Consider the following 22,546-nt stretch of genomic DNA (forward strand, 5'->3'; position numbering starts at 1 on the left):
GAGAAAGAGCGGGGGGAAATGGGACTAACTGCATTGCTCTTACAAGGAGCCAGCATGGGCTCAATGGGCCTAATGGCCTCCTTCTGTGCTGTAACCATTCTATGAAGAGTGCCCATTTGGTGTCCGGAGCTCACTAGCAGCATGTATACGAGGGCCTGACCTCAAAGTGGCTCGGGCCACACGGTGGTAACAAGAAGCCATTGTTGGGTGCACTCTGCCCGCCTGTTGGGCTAGAAGTTGGAACTCATTGTGCCAGTTTTAAAAATGTAAAACTAGCACAACGAGGACCAATTTCTGGGATCAACATCCTGTGCCTAAAGGACAGCTAAAAGATGTCCATCCCGATATTGGGACAGGCCCCCTAAAATAACCGCTAGGTCCCTTACATATGTAAATGAGGAGGTGCAACAGGTGCCGGAGGAAGTGGTGACTCTGGAGGTGCGACAGGTGCGGGCAACTTGCACAACTATTATTAATGAGGCCCATGACCCAATTTTGTCCACCTTGGGCTTCCATGGTTTGGGCGCAAGTTACAGCTGCATTGCTGCCTTTGCGCCCAAAACCGGGCACCAACAAATTTCTATCCCTTTGTGAGTCTCAAGTTAAAACTGCCCCCACTAAATTTAATGGCAATCTCCAAGCTCATCTTCAAAGCACATCATAAAAATTCTCAATCTTATCCCATCTTCGGCTCAGAGGTTTTAGCAGTTTAAACTTTGTAAAGTAGTGAAAAAATGAAGTGGTTTCAATTTTTTTTTTAAAAACTTCCTTTCACCTCATGTTTGTTATTTGTAAATTTTCTGTCTGGCGACATAGGTTATCATAGTGTATTCAGGGTATGGTATTTTCATAAGGAGAATATGAAAATTACAACTCTGATGAACATATCTCAACAAGATTTATAACTCCATGCTTCAGCTGCAGAAGCTCATAGCTCCAAAAGGAATTCTCAGAGGTATTTGTAGTATACAATGGCTAATTTTATGCATCAGTTTTGTGTTTGTTCCATAATTTTTATTTATAATGAATAAAAGCAACACCTTGGAGAGGCGTGACGCTACGCACACATGCCAGACACAACACTTAATTACACTTATAGATGGATAGGCTGCTGGATGCAGGGGCTTCAGTGAAAACTGCACCTCTTGTTAACCAAACAACAACCTGGGTAACTCCTGTGGCAAAACACAGCCCAATCCTTTCAGCAGTGGGGGCTAAATAGCAATATAATGGCTCCCGTAAGGGGGAGTGGGGTGTGGATTTTTAATAAAATTGTTATAGTTGTTCAAAATAATGACTTCATTGCTGTTTGAATTGAATTTTTTTTTATTGACCTACATTCTGTCCTTTGAGAAAACTTGAGTACAAAAACAATTTCACAGTAGCACTTTGATACACATTTTAATTTTATAAAAATTAAGTTAATGCTGAACCTACCCGGCACAGGCACGATGGGCCGAATGGCCTCCTTCTGTGCTGCATCAGTCTATGATTCTACTGCTGAGTTAGCCTAAAAGGTTAAGTCTAAAGCTATCCGACCTCAATAATAAAAAGTTAGTTTTCCCCCCTCATTTTTCTCCTCTCCCCTGAAGGTATCAATTCCTTGTTCAGGTATGGTTTCATGGCCATCAGTCACTATCCAGTACCTCATCCATATGGCCATTCATCTATCAGCTAGACAGTGAGGTATTTAAATTTTAAAATCAAATTTCACAACTTTTTTAGCCACCAAAGTTAATAGTAAGGTTTAAAACTTAGGTCATGCAGCTACAAATAGTAATCAAAAAAGTTAATGAAATGTTAGCCTTTATCTCAAGAGGGGTGAAACACAAAGGGGAGGAAGTTATGCTTTAATTGTACACAGAGTTGGTCAGACCCCATCTGGACTATTGCATTCAGTTCTGGGCACTGCACCTCGAAGGATATTGGAGGGGGTGCACCGCAGATTCACTAAAATGATACTGGGGCTTAAAGAGTTAAATTATGAGGCCAAGTTCGCATAAACTTGTATTCCCAACCTTAGAAGGTTGAGGGGTGATCTAATTTGAGGTATATAAAATGACAAAAGGACTCGATAGAGTAGGTACAGAGAAGCTATTTTGGCTGGTGGGGGAATCCAGAACAAGAGGGCGCAATCTTAAAATTAGAGCTAGGCCATTCAGAAGTGAAATCAGGAAGTACTTTTTTCACACAAAGGGTAATGGAAATGTGGACTTCTCTCCTCAAAAGGTTGTGGGTGCTGGGCCAATTGAAATTTTCAAGATAGAAAATAGACAGATTTTTATTAGGTAAGGGTATCACAGGATATGGAGCACAGGTACAGATCAGCCATATTCTAATTGAATGATGGAACAGGCTCAAGGGGCTGAATGGCCTACTCCTGTTCCTACTGTTTCATGGGTTCAAGCCTTGGTGGCCAAAACTCCTGTTAGTTAAATTGAGATTCCATGGTGAAAGTCCAACACCTGCAGTGCAGGATACCACCAGGCTTGAAAAGAATTTTAAAAAAGGAAGATGAGGTAAACAGGAAGTAGTGATTGGCTAGGTTTTAAAAACCTGAAGATTTCAATTATGATTGCGAGTAATTTGAAGTGATACTTTGAATCTAGCCAAGAGGGATTAAATGTCTGTCCAAAAGATTAAAGGCTAGTATTTTATGCCACCCTACAACCTAGTTTCCCCAACTATACGGCCCAATGAAACCAGCTTAAAATTATATCTGGTCATTTGATGCACTGCTGGTGGCCTTAGTGTCATTTTGATTCTATAACTTCTTATCAGCGTGGCTTAGACAGAGCCCATAATGCTGGTTAATAGGCACTGTTAACCAAAACCCTCATTTACATTCTATAGAGTTTTCTTGATTAGATTATTGAACAAAACAGTTTGGCCACCATAGAAGTGTTCCAATAAGAAGCTTCTACTGTACAAGGATCAGGCTAAAATTGTCCTGCTAATTATCAAACAGCATTCATTTGTTCACTTCCCATATTGTGTCCCTGCAGAAAACCAACCAGATTAACCCAACTGAAGCAAACAAGTACAGGTGACGTTCTGTCTTTCTGGTGGTAAGTTATGGGCTCAACTCCTGACTTTCCATAACTTGGTCAATACTGGTCCTTTCTCTGCTAATAGGGGCATGTACACTCACTGCTGGGTAGTAGCTTTCTTGCATTTCCTAACAAATATAAATCAATGTCATAAGTTGTTTCAGCAACAAGTTATTCTATTCCTCTCTGATGACCTTTCCTTCTATATTTATAAAGTTTCATGCACTGACTAAAGGCCTAGAATATGTCACTAAAACGTAGCCCTTCTTTATGGCTGATCTCCCCAGGCTTTACTGCTCCTGGCATCAATAGAAGTCATTTATTTGTTCATCGTGCTTTTCATTCTTCAACCTTCATTTTATAAAAAAAAACTGAAATGGACAGTCAAGTGTTATTTTGCAGGTACTCAAATGGGACTCAATTTACATAAATACATCCTACGTACAAAAAAAATGTGTGGGTTTGACTACAGATTGACAGAATGAATCAGATTGAAAAAAAATTAGCCAATTCAAAAGGGGCTACTTTCTATTTAACGCACTATTTTTGTTTGGACGAGGTGGAGGAAACTGCAATTTTTGCATCATTGTAAATGGTGCTTACAGCTGTAAAGCACAAGTCAAGAGTTCATAAAGGCCAAGATAAAAACTGATTTCTCGTGGAAGATTAACGTTCGGTTACCAGAGTTTATTTTTCAACTAATGACTAATAATGTCGAATGTTGAAAAAGCCCACACTGGTCGGACTCTCCTTCACTGTCACTGTGACCAGGTTGGCAGTTACATCAGTGACAAACACGTGTTCGATTAAGCTGCGGGTCGGTTTCCAGTCTTGGTTTGTCTGGACCGAAATGGATGGGTTTGGAACCATGCTCGAAAATGAAGAATCGTGATCGGAGTCCGAACTCATCGTCTCCTCACCTGTGCTCAGTTCTGTTGGCACATTGCTGCTCTGTTTGGATGTCTCAGATGAAACATCCTTTTTGTCGCTGTCCCTGATTTGGCTGTCAGAATGATGGATTGCAGTGTTTGTAGTCTCCTTATCTACTTTCATCTGATTCTCCTTCTCAACACCATCTTTCCCACTGCTCTCACATAATGCCTGGCTATTGACAGTCTGTGAATTTAATGCTTTATTAGAAACATGAGAGTTCAATTCAGTTGAATTCAGCCCTGGAGTCCCGACGCTCCTGGAATTCACAAATGATAAATTGTTGATGTTGTTCTTTGAAGTCAAACCCGGTGAATTCATTCCTGGACCAGTTACATTCTTTGAAGTCAGTCCCATCTTGTTGGTACTCTGCAGGTTTAAGGCATGTAAATTTAATCCTGAATTGTTAGTGTTCGGAGTGTTTAAAGCTGGTAAATTCCGACCCAGGGTGCTAGCACTTTGATTGTTCAGACTTTGGGAATTTGATCCTGGATTAGCTGAACTACAAACACTGGAACTGGTCTTCATTGGTCCAGGAATATTCAAGCTCTTTGAGTCCAAGTCAGATTTGCACAACTCAATCGAACTTTTAGCATTCCCAGGATTCTTAATTAAGCCAAGCTTATTTTTTTCAGTCACTGTTTGTGGATTTAGCACTGGCGTATTCACATGCTGCATTTCAGAGGCAGATTTATTCAGTGCCGTTGGACTGGTAGGATGTATGCTGGAAGAGTGCTGACCTAATCCTGTACGATTTGCTGTTTGCAAGGCTAACCTGGAATTACTGGGTTTTGGTGAATTGAAGATGCTGGAATTTAACATTCCACTAGTTACACTCGGAGGTTCCAACGTGCTTTTATCTGATGCTGCGTTATTCTCACTCACAGATCCCTCTGGTTTTCCCAGCTTCTCTTTCGATGATTCATCTGTTCCAGAGTCACCACTTGTGTCATTTCCAGATGTTTTTAAAGCTTTTCCTGGTTTAGTTTTTATGTTCTTCCGAAGTTCACTGCGAATTACTTTGCTGGTGCGTTTCTTTTTACCCGTGTCCTTTAAGTCTGTTTTAGTTTGGCTGATTTCAGTCTGTGTCCGTTTCTGAGGGATACGGTCAGATTCTTCCCGCCGTTCATTGCTCCGGGATGTAGACTGGGTCTGATCATCACTTTCCTCTTCCTCCTCCTCCTCTTCCTCCTCATCATCATCTTCATCCTCATCCCCCTCAGAAGAACTGCTCGATTTTGATGAAAGAGGAGCTTCTTGTTCCTATGCAAAACAAAAAGGAAAAAAATTAATTCAATCCATGGAAAACTCTACATCAAACAAAACAAAACTATAGATGCTGGAAATCAGAAACAAAAACAGAACACTCCGAAGATCATACAGCGTCTGTGGGGACAACAGACAAACTGGGCGCTTCATGAAAACCCAGAACATTCTGTTGAAGGATCCACACCAGAAACATCAACTTGTCTGCTCCATAGAAGCTGTCTGACATGCTTAACGTTTCCAGCATTTTCTGTTTTTGTTTCTTTAAAGATACGTACCTGTTAGAACAAGTGTAATCCATGTATGGATCTTAGCCTTATTTTCAAAATCAATCTATGGTGAAGACAATTTATTTCAATAACAAAAGCTTATTCACCCAGTTGATATCACATTAATCTAAAAGGATCTTGCAAATCTGCACCAATGATCAAGTCATCAATTAAAGCCATAGAATGTTACACGAGAACTAGAGTTCTTTTGTGTTGAAAGCTAATGTCGTCAATTCTGGAGAGGTGAAGTATTTTTTCCCCACTCTTTACATCCAGTGCCAAGATCATGTGCCAGTTACAGGGTAAAGCTAATGGGGTAATTTTTCTAGCATGCATTTGGGGTAAGGAACCTCACCCACTGGCAGTACACAGGAAATAACAGACTGCAATGAACGGAAAAATCACTTCTTCGAAACACGCTGCCAACAGGAGAGATTCTCTGTCATGGGCATATTACCCCTTATATTGTCCCTTGCTCAGGAAAGGATCCTTTGCTTGGATAATAAGAGTCTTAATGGGGTAGAGGAGCAAAGGGATCTCAGGGTACAGATACACAAAATCACAAAGTGGCAACACAGGTTAATAAGGCTACAAAAAAGGCAAACCAAGCAATGGGGTTCATTTGTAGAGGGATAGAATTGAACAAGCAGAGAAGTTATGTTAAACTTGTATAGAACCTTGGTTAGACGACACTTGGAGTACTGTGTTCTGGTCTCCATATTATGAAAAAGGATATAGAGGCATTGGAGAAGGTGCAAAAAAGATTCACAAGGGTGATACCAGAACTGAGAGGATATGTCATAGAAGTTTACAACATGGAAACAGGCCCTTCGGCCCAACATGTCCATGTCGCCCAGTTTATACCACTAAGCTAGTCCCAATTGCCTGCACTTGGCCCATATCCCTCTATACCCATCTTACCCATGTAACTGTCCAAATGCTTTTTAAAAGACAAAATTGTACCCGCCTCTACTACTGCCTCTGGCAGCTCGTTCCAGACACTCACCACCCTTTGAGTGAAAAAATTGCCCCTCTGGACCCTTTTGTATCTCTCCCCTCTCACCTTAAATCTATGCCCCCTCGTTATAGACTCCCCTACCTTTGGGAAAAGGTATTAGGAAAGGCTGAAACAGGCTGGGGCTCTTTTCTCTAGAAGAGACGGCTGAAAGGTGATCTGATAGAGGTCTTTAAAGGTAATGAAAGTGTTTGCTAGGACGGACGTAGAGAAAATATTTCCACTTGTGGGGCAGTCCATGGGCCAGAAACCACTCCTGAAATAACGGTGGAGCTCAATAGCGCTCTCAGTTTTAAATGGTTAATTGAAGGAGTAAGTTCCTGCGTGTGCAGTAAAACGCGGAAATCGTGAACTTGCTCCTAGTCGTTCGCCAGCAATATGGCAGCTGCGAATTAGAAGGGCCATCACACGCTGCAATCATTAAAAAGGCTGCAACTTGCTCATACACCCAGCTCGAAAGTAACTAATTATGCCACCATATGGGTACGCTCAACAATACCAGGTCTAAACTAAGTTTTAAAGTGCAGTTAGTCTTAATGACAGCCAAACAACTAAAAGTTAACTTTTGAAAAATGTGCAGCCTCCTATTACTCCTTATTTTAATAGTTTTTGGTCATTAAAAAAAAAATTAAATTAAAAAAATTTATAAAAAATTCCCTTCTGTCTCTAATTTAATTCAATTATTTCTTTGGCTTCTTAAAAAAAGTATATTTACAATGACATCCAGAATACTAACTTTAAATGAATGAAGTCTACTTGCCTGCTTGAGCAATGCAGCCTGAATTTGTGGGTGTGACTTCTCCTCAGACGTTTCCAGCCTCGCGGTGACTCATGCTGCGCAGAGGCTGGGCTGATAGCGCACAATTTGTTTGAAATTCAAATTCAAGCAATTGGACGCCACAGGTCCCACAGTAAGTATTTTCGTTAATTAAATTCGCAGGAGCTGCGGTCAGCATTGCCTCGCCGCTCTGCGTGACATCTGGCCCTATAACTAGAAGTCATAAATATAAGGTAGTCACTAATAAATCTAATAGGGAATTCAGGAGAAACTTCTTTACCCAAAAAGTGTAACACGCTACCACAAGGAGCAGTTGTGGCAATTAGCATAGATACATTTAAAGGGAAGCTAGATAAGCATACTAGGGAGAAAGGAATACAAGGGTATGCTGATAGGTTTAGATGAAGGAGGGAGAGAGGAGGCTTGTGTGGAGCATAAACGTCAGCATAGACCAATTGGGCCGAAGGACCTGTTTCTGCACTGTAGACTTGATGTAACTCGATGTACACCAAAATGATATTTCTATTTCCAGCAGAAGGCATCCTTATAAAGGAAAAGATTTCAAGTCACCCAAGGTTGCTGTCTAAGAGCACCTCCACAGTAATTAGTTACAGAGAGGCATTGGCAGAAGTGAACATGCAGGTTGCCGGTCTAGTTGCTCAGCTGGGAGATGATGCATGGCACTGGCGGAAGAGGTGAGCAAGAATTAAAATTTAAAAACTAATTTTAAAACTCTCTTCCCATAATCACTTTAGTCAACTAAAAGCACTTTTGTTTTTCAAATTCAACAACTAAAGACTGCTGTTTAAGAATCAAGGAATTAGGCCTACAATGATAGTACAATAAAGCAAGAGTATCAAACTGAATATATACTTGTCTATCTCTTTCTTATTCTACTTTAGAGAACGAGGGGACAAGTTTTAACATGGTTTTATTCACAATTGATTCAATTTTCTTGTATAACCAAGCAGCTAATGTAATCAGTCGGTTGGATTATGTTCTGGTGTTTTCTCACTAGATGTCGCTGATTCCTGTAAGGTACCAGCTGTGTTAAATCAAGCACTGTAATAATACAGTAGAACACGGTTTCTGATGGAATGGCCAGGTTTTAAATTCTTGCTGTCACATTCCTGAAACCCAATAATTTTGACATTTTCCTTATAAAGTTTTAAAGTTGAATTTTTGGAGGTGGTTAACACTACTTTGGTGTTAGCAGAACATAGATGTAGTAGTGTTATTTTTACACTAGAAAAAGAAAGCAGAATTAGCCAGGGTACTACAATCATGATCCATCTGCCATAGCAGTGGAAGCTTAATAAGTAACACCCACCACTTTCTCCTTTCCCATATTTCTTTCTTGAAACTTTTATTCCTGTTTCTTGTTAATCACTTCCAATATTCATTTTAAAAAGTTTAGCTTCTGGAAAACTCAAAGCAAAAAGTACAATGCAGAGTATATCTTTCTGGACTGGCAAATCTATTTCAAAAACAGATGTTGTTCAAATGACCTCCAATACGCAGTGACATATTCAACTTGTGCTATGATGTAGACTTGCATGCCTGATTCACCACATAATAGGAGTTCCCCTTTGTCAGATAGGTCACTGTGCGGTGACACTCAGAATAAGTAGGAACAATGAGAAGTCCAGGAAACATTCTGTCCAACTTTTTCTTTTCAGTGGTTAAAATACTTGTAAGACAATGACCTTACATGTAAAAATGATTTACCAAACATTTTTTTCTTGAAAATGGCAGTCCATTAAATTCAGGAATTCATCATATGCACACCCCAGGATTACATTTTCCTCAGATGTACAGGAAATTATGATAAATTTGCTAATATTACCACAAAAACTTTCTATACTTTGCAAACATCTCTGCACCAATATAACTATTTTGCCTTTCTTCATTCAGCAGTTGGTTTCATTATGGAGAGTTGTTTATTCTTTAAAAACTGTACATTGACAGTTTTGAACAATCATACTTTATCTGCAAATTTTAGCATTTCCTACAGACCAGGAACATTTGACAGCCTCTAAAACACCATAGTACTTAATAATAAATCAATACTTGCATTTATATAAGCACCTTTCATACTGAAACATTGCAAAGGACTTTATACAATACATTACTTTGTGAAGTATGGTGACTGTTATGTAGATAAATACAGCAGCCATTCGACATCACTGTCCCAAAACAATAAAAGGGACCAATGACTGATCAATCTTTTCTAAAAAAAAATTGGTTGAGGAACAAATGTTGACCAGGTCACTGGGAGAACTTTGTTAGTTTTTGAATAGTGCAACAGGATCTTTAACTAATGAACCACCAGAAATGTGACTTCTCATCTAAAACCTTTGACAATGCAACACTTCCTTAGTATTGAAATGGCATGTCAGTCTAGATTAGTTAACATAAACCTTCCTAAACAGACAATTTCCACATAAAGCTGATATCGGAAGCAGATCATATTTCACTTGTTATATGAAGCGGTAATTCTTTGATCAGAAAGCAGTGAGCGAGATATTTAATTAGGCTTATTTTAGATGAAGGAGGCAAGGGATTTCATTGGTGATGCACATTGCCTAGATTTGCAGTAAATCTAAAAAGGCATATTACATTACATAATAGGCATTACACCGCACCTTCAGTGACATTCATTAGGTGAGCCATATGTCTCTACTGGCTGTCGGCAGGATTTGAAACCTGGAGTCAAAACCGTTTGGAGTCCACCAGGTTATTGGTCTGGATTTTCCTCCTGAACCAAATGTATTGCTCTTTTTTTTAAAAAAAAAAGCAAGAAATAATGGTGGTGTTTGGAGGATGAGGGGATAGTGAGAGAATTCTCTTCATGTTATTAGTTCCATGACATTCTTAACACCAACAGGAGACGCACCCTCTTATTGTGCCTGCCGCCAGATACTTTGGTAGTGGAGGGCAACACGTAACAGTCTGAAACTCCATCTATATTGTTCAACTCTTATCCATTTAACAGGCCCAAGATTTATTTCAATGCTGTGGAATTGATCAAAGTTGAATATAACCCCATTCAAACAGATAAAGACAGCGAATTTAACTTTCCTCAAGTGTTGCTTGCAGACTAACCAAAAGGGTAGACAGGGACTGTAACTGATTTGTTTATAGAATTCTGGAAACCATTTTGTGACTATAGAATCATTCTATTACATTATAGAGCTAGTCATTTGCTAATCATCATTCTTGGGCTGAGACAATCAGTCTTAAAGCTTTGTGAATGTAGGAGGATTAAGATATTTATAGGACTATTAACATAGGTCAAAAATTCTGTTTTTCTTTCCATATTACACTTACAATGTTGTCAATTTAATGCTTTTAACTAAATTTACTATGTGATCTTGTTGAAATCTTGTTTTGAAAAATGGTATTATAAACCAAATAGTTATTTGTATTTAGAAAGATTGGCTCAGGGAGGAATCTCTTTGGGAATATGCTAACTGAGAAATTATATTTGAAGGCGAAAAAATAGTAGAGCCTATGGAAATTATATTAGTTCTGCATAAGCATAAAATTATTAAAAAGGCAGCATTGAGAGTCTTTGGGTTTAATTGTATTGAGGTCGACAGTTACAAGCAACCAGCAAGCAATTGAAATGTGCAAGAAACAATAGTCTGGATAGCTTCCCAAATGTGACTTTGTAATATATTTTCATTTTACATATTTTTTTTTATAAAGTTCTTGTATGGAATGATAGGATTAGATGAAGTAGGGATTGAGGAGGCTCGTGCAGAGCATGTACACCGGCATGGACCTGTTGGGCCGAATGGCCTGTTTCTGTGCTGTACATTCTATATAATTCTATGTAACAGAGCACCAACTTTGATTTTTTTTTTTAAGTGTAAAGTTTCAAAATTAAGTTTGACAGATTTTATTTCCTTACAACTAACACCGCCCCTTCAAATGTAGAGACTTTAACTAGCGCGTATACTGAGGGGTCAATGTCCTTTGAGAGTCAGATTCCATCTCTTATATTGCATGAGTTAAGGGGGTAGATTTTCATCTTTCGTGCCTAAGCATCAAGGATCACCTGGGCAAAGGATAAAGAGGAAAACTGGGCAGAAAACAGAGGATTGAGAAGTGCCTGATTTTCCTCCATTAATACAAATGGAAGGAAAATTGGATGGACTCTTATGGACCTGCGATCCTCCCCAGCCAATTTTCCTCAGTGCTTGGACCAGGTGACACTTTACACCCAGGCAGTAAAGACAAAAATTGATTCCTATGTATTTACAAACATCTACCATTCCACTAGTGCACCATTAAATTGTAAACAAAAATGTAATTTAAAAAAATCCCATCCTTACGTGTTAGTATATACACGTCATATAGGCAGAACTTGCTCCCGAAATAACGGGGGAGCTCAACAGCACTCTGTTTTTAATGGCGAATCGAAGAAGCAAATTCCCGCATTTGCACATGCGCACTAAAACGCGGAAATCGTGAACTTGCTCCTACTGGTGCGCTGGCGATTTGACAGCTGCGAATTAAAAGGGCAATCACACACTGAATCACTTGGGGGGGGGGGGGGAACCGCAAACTTGCTCATCCGCCCAGCTGGAAAAGTAACTAATTACGCCACCAAAAGGTACGCTTAAAAATAGCAGGTCTAAGCTAAGTTTTAAAAGCGCGATTAGTCTTAATGACTGCCAAATAACTAAAAATTAAATTAAAAAAATGTGGAGTCTCATATTACTCCTTATTTTAAGAGTTTTTGGTCACCAAAAAAAAAATTAAACTTTTCCTTTCTGTCTCTTTAATTTAATGACCTTTGTTTTTTTAATTTAAAAAAAGGTAACATTTTTATTTACAATGACTTCCAGAATACTAACTTTAAACGAATGATGTCTGCTTGCGGACATGACTTCACTTCCTGATAGATTTTGTGGGCATGTCTTCTATTCTCACAGACTGTTCCATGCGTGTTAACTTACCCTGCTCAGAGGCTGAGTTGCTAGCTTTTTAAAAAAAATTGCGCGCTCAAAATCAAGCAAGTCGACACCACAGAGCCCACAGTAAGTACATTCGTTAATTTAATTCACTGGAGCTGCAGCGAGCGTAGCCACGCTGCTCTTCACAAGTTCTGGCCCATAGTGACATTGCTTATTTTGGCAAGTTTTCTCCAATCACTAAAAATAAACACATGACATTTGATAATTCCCAATTTAATGCTTAGAAAAGTGCTGAAAGTTAAGACAAAAATTAAAATTTTGGTCTAACCTAATGCTGTTATCATAGAGCACTGAAGGAGGCCATTTGGCCCATTGTGCCTGCATCAGCTCTTTGAAAGATTTATCTAATTAGTTCGATTCCCCTGCACTTTCCCCATAGCCCTGCAAATTTTTCCATTTCAAGTATATATCCATTTCCCTTTTGAGTTACAATATAATTTGCTTCCACCACCTTTTCATGCAGTGCATTCCAGACATAACTCGCTGCACAAAAAAAAAATTCTCCTCATCTCCCCTCTGGTTCTTTTGCCAATTATCTTAAATCTGTGTCCTCTGGTATCAACCCTCCTGCCAGTGGAAACACCTTCTCCTTATTTACTCTATCAAAACCGCGCATAATTTTTGAGCACCTCTATTAATTCTCACCTTTACCTTCTCTGCTCCAAGGAGAACAATCACAGCTTCTCTCATCTCTCCATATAACTGAAGTTCCTTATCCCTGGTATCATTCTGGTAAATATCATCTGCACCCTCTCCAAGGCCTTGACATCCTTCCTAAAGTGTGGTGCCCAGAAGTGGACACAATAACCCAGCTGAGGCCAGACCAGTAATTTACAAAGGTTTACTATAACGTCCTTACTTTTGTACGCCATACTTCTATTTAAAGCCAAGGATCCTGTATACTTTCTTCTAAAAAAAAAACTTTATCAATTTGTCCTGCTACCTTCAAGGATTTATGTATATGAACCCCCAGGTCTCTCTGTTCCTGCACCATGTGTAAATTGGACCATTTGGTTTACGTTGCCTCTCCTCATTCTTCCTCCCTAACTTCGCACTTCCCTGCATTAAATTTTATCTGCCCATTTCACTGACAAAATAATGTTAAAAATCTACATGAGCACTACAAAGACATCAAAGGGATTGTTATGGCTGAACAAGCAATCACAATGAAATTTTCACTTTAAGCATACTTTACACAATAGTAAAGTAATATCTGATCATCAAAAAGATCTTTTACTTGTCCATTAGAAAGAGACACAATTTGAGTTATATTGTCTGTTAAAGGAGAGAACTTTCATTTTAAATAAATGAGTCATTGTTATTTTCCACATGAAATGATTCCGTTGAAGCCCTAACAGACGTGGCTGACTGCTAACTGAGCTAAAATGTAACCAACAGCGGGAGGTTCTAGTTATTATCTGAACGTAAAACTCTGGGGAAATGGTCATTAAATATTTAAAATAATGCTCTTTACAAATCAGGACAGGATCCAAAATTGGTATTGGTTGCTGTTACTCATTTATCATTTACCAGACTAACTGATTATAGTGCAAATCCTTCAAACTAACTTCATGTTAAAATGGATTGTTATCCAAGTTTACAACACTGATTCTGTGTGGTGCTCCAGCAATGGTTTTCTTGTAATACTAATGTGTCTTGAGCTAACTTAAGCAACAGTTCTATTGAAATGAACACAAAGCACACTTTCCACTATTAGCCTGTCACAAAACAAAAAAAAAATCAATCATACCACATGTTTTCGTGGCCTGCCCCTGGGCCTCTTGCCTCGTTTCCGATTCTGCAGTTCTTTCTCTTGTTGGCTGCAATAAACAAAAATAAAAAAATAAGTTTCCATATAGTTAATCCCAATGGAACCAAATAGTCACGTGGTTGTTAATAATTCCAGCACACTGCCCAAGTGTGGAGAGAATAAAGGAAAACAGTGCAAGTGAGTTCCCAATCTCAGCCGTGCCTTTGTAGTTGGGTGGAAAATTTAAATAAATAAATAGAAACCTGGGAGGGGCAGTCGAGCTTTTGTGCTTCAAAGTATTTGGGTAAACAACAGGATTGGCAGATGGCACAGGTGACCTGCTGATCCTCTTAGCTGGGGTGTAGAACAGGAAACAGGCTGAAGGAGGAAAAGAAGAAAAAAGTGGTATAAGTGGATTTCTTACCTCCTTTGAAAAGCTAGCAGGAGTCGTGGATCAAGAATATTTTCTTCTGGCTCCCAGCTATTATGTCTATCAGAAAAATACAACACAATGTGTCATTAATAAAAAGGTAAAACAAAATGTAGATGTTTTACTTTATTCTGTTAAAATAGTGAACTTAGTGCTTACTATTAATCCTGTTAATTCAATTATTGATTTACTGATATTTCTGTCCTTTGCCTACGTGCGTATTCATTGCAGTACACTTTTGCTTAAACCTGCGCTGGAATTTGGTAAAAGGTCAAAATTATGATTATAATCAATCTGATATTTTAGTCAATTAAATCTTCCTAATGTTGAAATGTGAGATCACCCTCTATAAATGTAAAAACTGAACACTTTTGAACTAGATCAAACCTGTAAACCTATAAAGTTTTGCTAAATCCCCATCCCATCAGCCTCCTTTTATTTTAAATATTCCTTATTACAGTTCTATGATATTATACTGGATTATTTTTAAATAAACATTTCATCAGTCTTATTGATGAATTGGCACTATTCAGGGTCTAAATCTGAAACTGGCTAATTACATTAAGAGCGACAGCTCTTACATGGGCCATTGGTAGAAAAGTGTCCAACAAACTAACATTTTACCGTGAAGTCCGTTTTGTCAATTAGAACTTAACCAGTACATCAACACCACAGCTAAGACTTGTGTGCACAAGAAAGATATTACTGAAAACTAACTAAAGCTTAAATTTTCACTCAAAGCAGTCACAGGTGTTAATGAATTGTTAATAGTTTGTAGTTCTAAATGCAGCGCAATAAAGCAAAGAAATTGCAGTTTAATATTAGTGCACAAATGTTCAATGGGTTTGTACGACATTCCTCTATCCAATATTTCAATTGAGGAATTAGCCCATTTAAAACAGTTTAACACATTTGTTAAGACAGCAGACAGATTGTCATATGAATGTGTTAAGCTTTTGTACTCTTAATATCACAAGCAGCAATTTTGTAGTTTAAGTGTATCATGGAGTAGAATGCCCCTGCATTTACATTGTTCACCGTTCATCCATTTCAGCCTGCATAAACCACAAGTACCTGTACTGAAAATGGAAATATTGAGACAGCAATAAAAGAATCTCTGAGCAGCAACAAATGTGACTACAATTTGCATTTATGTACTGTCCTTAACACAGAAAAACATCCCAAGGCACTTCACAGAGGCAAGGGGGGGGGTGGGGTGGGAAAAGGAGGAGGGGAGAAAGATGGCTACTGAGCCAAGCAAGAGATTAGGAAGGGTCATCAAAAACTCTCTGAGCTGCGTTTTAAAGGAGAGTCTTACAGGAGAGGGAGGTGGAGAGGCTGAGGGGTTTCAGGAGAGAATTCCAGAGTGTAGGGCATGAGGGCTATTAGCATGACTGCCAATGGTGGGGTGAAGGGAGGGGGATAAACAAGAAGCTGGAGAGTCCTGAGGAGGCAGTAGCGCTTGAGAAGGTTATAGATAGGGAGGGGCAAGGCCATGGAGGGATTTGATAGGGAGGATGATAATTTTAAATTTGAGGCATTGGGGGATCGGGAGCCAATACAGATCAGCAAGGAAATAAGCAATGGATAAGTGAGACAATGTGAGATAGGATACTGGCACTAGAGTTTTGGATGATCTGAAGTTTATGGGAGGCTGGCCAAGAAGGCATTGGAATAGTTGAGTCTGGAGGTGACAAAGACACGAATGAGGGTTTCAGCATCGGATGGGTGCGGAGATGGATGATGTTACGGAGTTGGAAGTAGGCAGTCTTTGCGATGGAGAAAATCTGGAGTCAGAAGCTTAGCTTGGGGTCAAATATGACAGTGAGGTTGTGAACATCAGTAGTCAGGCTCACAGAAAATTTAATATTGGGATTTGCTGGATATTTGTTTAATCCCAGATTTTGGTCAAAAATAACTTAGTAGAAATATACAAATAACGCAGATTTTAAATAGGTCGACTTTTTTCACCAACCATATTCCACACTGTATGACATTTCATTTCTCAGACTGATAATGCTATTTCAAACATTAAAGAATCTGTTGTAAAAATATTTGAGATCAGAACAAAACTGGAAAAATGTAGTTATATATATTATATAGACATATGAAAAATTAAAGATTAACAAATAATGACAAACACAGAAGCGATGCAAGAGCAAAATAAGGATACCTCAATATGGTTTACTATTCGTATTGTAATAATAATTCACTTTTTAAATCTATGAATTATAAATACAGGTTTACCCAAAAAGCAGTCTTATTCATAATCTCTTTAAAATGTCTTTTAGGTAAAAAATAGAATGTAACATCAGTCTGTTACCAGGTCTTTCAAATAACTGCAGGCACTAGGACCTTGGGGTCAGAGAATTGCATCAATTACAATTCAATTGCCCAACTGAAGCCTCAGGATTTTCCTGCAGAGCTATACCAGCAACTATTAGATGCGGTAAGCCAGACTGGTCTGATGAGGTGACTGGTTAGTGTGTGAGGGAAATATTTATTTTTCTTTCCTGTTTTGTTGGAATGGAATGAAGGGTGAAGGCGGCGGCTTCGGGAGCATGCAACAAAGTAACCTTCAGCACTGCACCAGTCTGGGTAAGGAGAAACAATCAGCAGATTCAAGCTGAAATGAAGGTTGAGTAAAAGGAAATAAGAGAGTTAGGAAGCAGAAACAGGCATGTCAGATAAATGGATTAGAAAATAGGGAAGCTAGAACAAAAAAAAGGGGAAGAATATGTTAAACTAGAGCAAAGTAAAAAGAAAAACAAATGGAATGAGGAATAAAGATTAAAGAATACAAAGAAAAAATTGTTAACTTTTTTTCAATGTAGATGTACTCTGAGATTTAGGTTATATTATTTTTCCACTATCATCTTTACATTTATTAATTTTTTATATCGCACCGTGCACCATTTACTTTCCCGGGTCTCAGCACTCAAATTGTTCCCAGATAGGTACAAGAGAACAGGATGGGGTGATATGACTATCAATTTTCCTCTAATGGCACAGGCAACGTCAGAACTTGCTGTGAGGAGAATCACGAGCATACAAATGTGTTGTGCCACATGGAAGTTTATCATTTTAAAGTTGTGTGTAGCACCGTTCATGTCCTTGGGGTGCCTCAAAAGCACTTGGCAGCTTGTTAATTACTTTTGCAGTGTAGTCACTGTTGACAAATACAACACTCATTTTGCACACAGAAGGTCCCATAAATAGCACGAGAGATGACCAGTCAATCTGTTTTGATTGCATTGGTTGAGGGATAAATACTGGCCGAGGGATAAATGTTAGCCAGGGCACTGGGAGAACTCCAGCACTCTTCTTCGAATAATGACATGGGATCTTTTACATCTGAACAGGCAGAAGGAACCTCGGTTTAAAGTCTCATCCATAAAACAACTCCTCTGACATTTCAGTATTATACTCAAACCAAAAATGTGTGCACAGGTCTGTTGTTCTGGCTATAGTTTTGCTACTATTCACCCAAGAGAAGTGAAATTTATGTAGGATGTGGCACTTTCTCAATGATTTTGAGTTGACTCCACAAGGGCTTTATATTCTGGACTTCCCTTCATTATGCTTCCATCATCTGAGAATCTAGGCCTCATTCCCAGACACATGGCAGACTTTCTGTGCTGTCTACTGATATATAGAGGAGAACATGGTGCACAAGTTTGAGAAGATTTTTCAATCTAATAGCAGAACTCCCAGTAGCTAGCTTGCACTGGAGTTTATAGAATATCACTTGGTCTTGAAGGTAGTGAAACAGGTGAGCCGAGAAAGATGGAAGGGACCAGCTGCTAGAAGATCATAATTTGACCCTTGTAGGGCAGGTGACCTAACCAAGGAAAAGAAAAATTTTAAAAAAGGGTACAGGAAAAGGTTAGGGGAATGAGGCTCTCAAGAGAACTCCAAAGGTGCAATTGGCCTAATGGCCTCCTTCTGTGCTGTAAAATCATATGATTCAAGGTTGCAAATCACCTCATGGTCAGTCTCAATCCTTGTAAATATCACCCCAAGCCTGAGGAGTCTCCACATTGCACAGCAAGGGCTAAGAACCTCACCATCCAATAGTGGACAGCCTAGTACACTTCTCACTTCTAGTAGCAAAAAGGTGAAGCACTTTGTTTGGGAATGCATAACTCTCCCCACAGTAGCATCTGGATAAAGCACCCATGGGATATCTTTCAACCAGACCAGTTGTTGTGCAGTTTCTATCTAAAGGATTAAGAATACCTAGCAGTCCTTTCAGAAGAGCTATGCAACATTATTCTTGTACACATCCTAATGCACAAATAGGAGATTAATTATGACAAAATTGATTTTTTTTTTTTAAAAAGTATCTGGTAGAGCTTTTTCTATGACAGATCTGATGCGGACTTTCCTATAAATGTAAGCGTCTCTGTTCCAATCAGGAACCGATTGTCAGAATTCCCTCCCCAATCATGTCCAAATGCAACAATCTGCCTTCATTTCACCACGATTGTAAAACAGTAGAACTAAACACAGTGGCACAGCCTGAATGGGTGAAGCCCTCGCAGTGGTTTAACAGACATATGCAAGTGCCAGAGATTTCCCAGTCACCGGAGCAGTTCTGAAGCAAAACTGTAATGCTTTTAACTGAGCAAGTATAAAAACACATGTGGGTAGTATCTTGGACATTATTTGTTAATGGATCTCATTCATGCTAGGACCCTTAAGGGCATTAAAATTTGGAGGAGTTTAAGGAACCAATTTCTTCTCATCCCCTGCAAAATATTTAATGAAAGTTTTTTTAAAAATTCAGTTATATGATACTATTGTGATTTGCCTGTTCAAATCCCTTTCACAGTGAAGTAATCCTGAAATGTTCCTAATTAGGTTGGGGAAGGGAAGAAAGAGAATAGAGTATGTTGTGTTTTTTGTACAATGTTGAACACATTATGGTCTATTAGAATCTCTGTTCAACAAGCTCCTAACTCAAGATTACTAAAAAGTAATAAATGTATTGGAAATGTAGCATTTAATTTTAAGTGACTTTTAAATAGTTATACTGTAAAATTGCTCATTGTCAAAGAAAGAAATAGCCCAATAGCAAATACCCTAGAAAAATGTTACTCAATGTTTGGCAAGTAGGGCTTTAAATAACTTTTCATTCATAAAAAACTATTAGTTTCTTCTGCTTAAATAAAGCCTAACAGAAATAAAGTGCCGTTAATGGTTTAGATTAGGAACAGATCATTTGAGCGGGAAAGGAATGCAAAAGGCCACAAAGGATTATGCAGAGCAAGAAAGAGAGCAGAGAAATAAACTATAAGGAACTGGAGATGAGGGATAATGTTACTTGCAGGTTGATAAGTGGCTGCTAGAAAGTAGCCCCAGGTTACTTAGCAAGTGGAATGTTCCAGCCAGGATTTCATGTCAGTTGCATCTTAAAACTGGAAGTAATGCCCTCACAACACTGCAACATAAATACAATGGTTTGCACAACTAGTACTGAAGCTAAGTAATCATTATTCTGCTTGGGTTAAACAGTAAAAAGCAGTCTCAAAAGCTCAGTTGCAGCACAATCTGGGCTCACATTCCAAAAATACCCCTTCCAACTCTATTTTTGCCTCCTCTTGACTTGTTTTTACTTTTTCTAACCCCATCCTCACTTCCACAAATACCAAGCAAAAGGATAACAAACCAAGTCTGTTACAGTTTGCAAAAGCTCAGGTCAAATATATTGTATTCTTTCTCCTCCAACTCAAAAACATACATCAAATAGCTCTACCAAAACTGAGTAAAGACTATATATCATAACCTATTCACTTAGTCCCATACAGAAAAGCTGATGTACTTTTGTAGGGGGCAGATGGAATGGAAGTAAACGGTGGAACAGCATGTTATTGTGAAGCCACCTGATTACATCAAAACAAAAGCAGCTTCTTATTAGCATACTATCAGCTATACTTTTCTTTTAAAAAGCAGTTAAGACACCCAAAAAGGAGTGCGTGCAATCACAATGCATTTTAGACGACTACTATAAGTTTTAAATAATTCCAGGGATTAAATGAAGATAAATATTAAGCAACCTGAAGGCATTAAGATGCAACAAAACACAACCAGCGTGATTAATTCAGTATGCGAAACCAGCAAACAAAACAAAAAAATTAAGCTTATTCAGTATATAAGTGAATATTCAGAAAGGGTAAGTCCACAATCCCAAAATTTTGTATTTTACCGCGATTATTTTCTGTATTTTGCAACTATCGCACCATCTCAAACGTCTTTGGAAAGATGTAAAAAAGTATTGTGTTTAAGTGATTAAAGAAAACATGGTTGGAGAGCTAAACAAAAATAAGGGTAATTTTATAATAAAAAGCATTTGTACAAAATAAATATTACCAGTTAACAAAAAAAGTGAAACGATGTCAGAATTTAAGCATAAAAACAGAAATAAAGTTACAAAATTAAGTTTCAAATACCCGAGCAACAAATAGGTGGATGGTTGGATGGGTCGAAATTATTGGAGGAAAATAACTAATTTAAAAGATCCCAGATATATTAAACAATAGAGGACACAAATCAACAATTAAAGATCAAAGGGTGGAAAGGCAACAAATCAAAAAAAGGTACAGTTATAGGGGCATGTAAAACAAAGTACAGGGAAACAGAACACAGAATGCTTTTAAATGAAAGTGATGAGAAGAAATAAGATGCAGGGAAATAAGAGAGGAAAAGGGGGGGAAACAAAGGAGGAAGCTCTTAGCCCAGCCCGTAGCTGGAGTTGGGAGCACGCTGCTCCTCTTGTTGTATTGTTAAACCTGATGCCACTCACTTGGAAGACCATCCTCTCCACTTCACCAAGTACTCCAGCTTCCCCTGAAAATAAACAACAATTAAATCAATTTCCACACATCACCACGAATGAAACCCTGTGCAATATCGTGAGTCTGTTTTCCAAACTCCTTTTTTTTCCCCCCCAACCTTTCTCAGTCTTTTCCTTAGAATGCATTCCGCTGCGAAAACTTGCTCTCCCACAGCGCTCAGCTCCTCCATCCTCGCGCCGTTTCTCTCCACTTTACCTCCCCCTCCCCTCCCCTCATCACTCCGGCCTCGGAACAGTGACGTCACCCACATCACCAACTGGCCAATCGGGTCTCGTCTAGTGTGACCGTTGCTAGGCACGGGTCAGCGGTTGCCAAGTGAAAAGAGAACGTTGAGAATGGAGTCATCGGATTAACCCTCTCCGCGCTGCAAGCGCTGCAATCAATCAAATCCCAAGCAGACAAAGGATAAACACACTAAACACTAAGGCATAACTTCCAAAATAGTTAGAATCGCTTTGAAGAGATGGTCCAGCCGTTCTCCAGTTCCATTCAATATAAAGATGCAGCCTAGTGTTTTAATATGTGCTTTTCCAAAGACTTATTCAACTTATTTAACTTACGCGAACGAACAAAAATATCCCTTGACAATGACAGCCCTGTTAAATCTCGCTCATTTCAAAGAAGACCAACACATTTGTTTCAGTTAAAATCAAGTGTATTCACTGTTTTCTTGTATTCTTTGAATAAGTTTGCGATTTGTCTCAATCGTTTTTAAATTTGGGGTTTTGATAATAAAATCTGAGTCTGAGTCCTTTTTTCTCTCTAAAAATTAGCAGTTTTTAACATTTTACTAACTACTGTAAGAATTTTCCCAGCCATCAAGGTTAAATAACATTGTTGTTGCACATGCTTATTTACTAATGTGGAAGTTCACCTGACGTAATTGGGAAACACGTTATATTGTTAACCAGCGTGGAAACAAAGAAACTCTGATATTGCACTGCCTCTTTCCAGCAGGTGGCTGACTCCTTTTATTGGCTATATTCATTGGTAAAGTAAATCTTAAGTTTATTTTGTTCACATATCATAAAGGATCCAACCATTTTTGAATTTTCAAAATTGTCCCTCAATTTCCCTACCAATGGAGCCTGATTGAGGTGTGCCACCTCGCCCACACCGATTTGCAATGACAGTCCACCACATGACATTCATCACCAGGGACAGTGAATGTTGCAACTGCCTTCAACTTGAATGCCACAGGTGCCTTCCAGGATTC

At 38.7% G+C, this 22,546-nt stretch overlaps 1 protein-coding gene across 1 annotated transcript; it reads right to left on the reverse strand.

Annotated features, from left to right (window-relative positions):
• Nucleotides 1–1,046: 1,046 nt before the first annotated feature.
• On the reverse strand, nt 1,047–21,509 carry cbx2 (chromobox homolog 2 (Drosophila Pc class)). Its single transcript, XM_068004496.1, has 5 exons — nt 21,428–21,509; nt 21,279–21,322; nt 14,468–14,533; nt 14,044–14,113; nt 1,047–5,243 (listed from the first exon to the last, which is right to left on the reverse strand). Exons 1-5 carry the CDS (start codon nt 21,497–21,499, stop codon nt 3,756–3,758), a joined length of 1,740 nt encoding a protein of 579 aa, XP_067860597.1. The 5' UTR covers nt 21,500–21,509; the 3' UTR covers nt 1,047–3,755.
• Nucleotides 21,510–22,546: the final 1,037 nt, after the last annotated feature.

Source organism: Heptranchias perlo, chromosome 23, assembly GCF_035084215.1.
Source record: "Heptranchias perlo isolate sHepPer1 chromosome 23, sHepPer1.hap1, whole genome shotgun sequence".
In the NCBI taxonomy this organism is placed as follows: Eukaryota; Metazoa; Chordata; class Chondrichthyes; order Hexanchiformes; family Hexanchidae; genus Heptranchias; species Heptranchias perlo.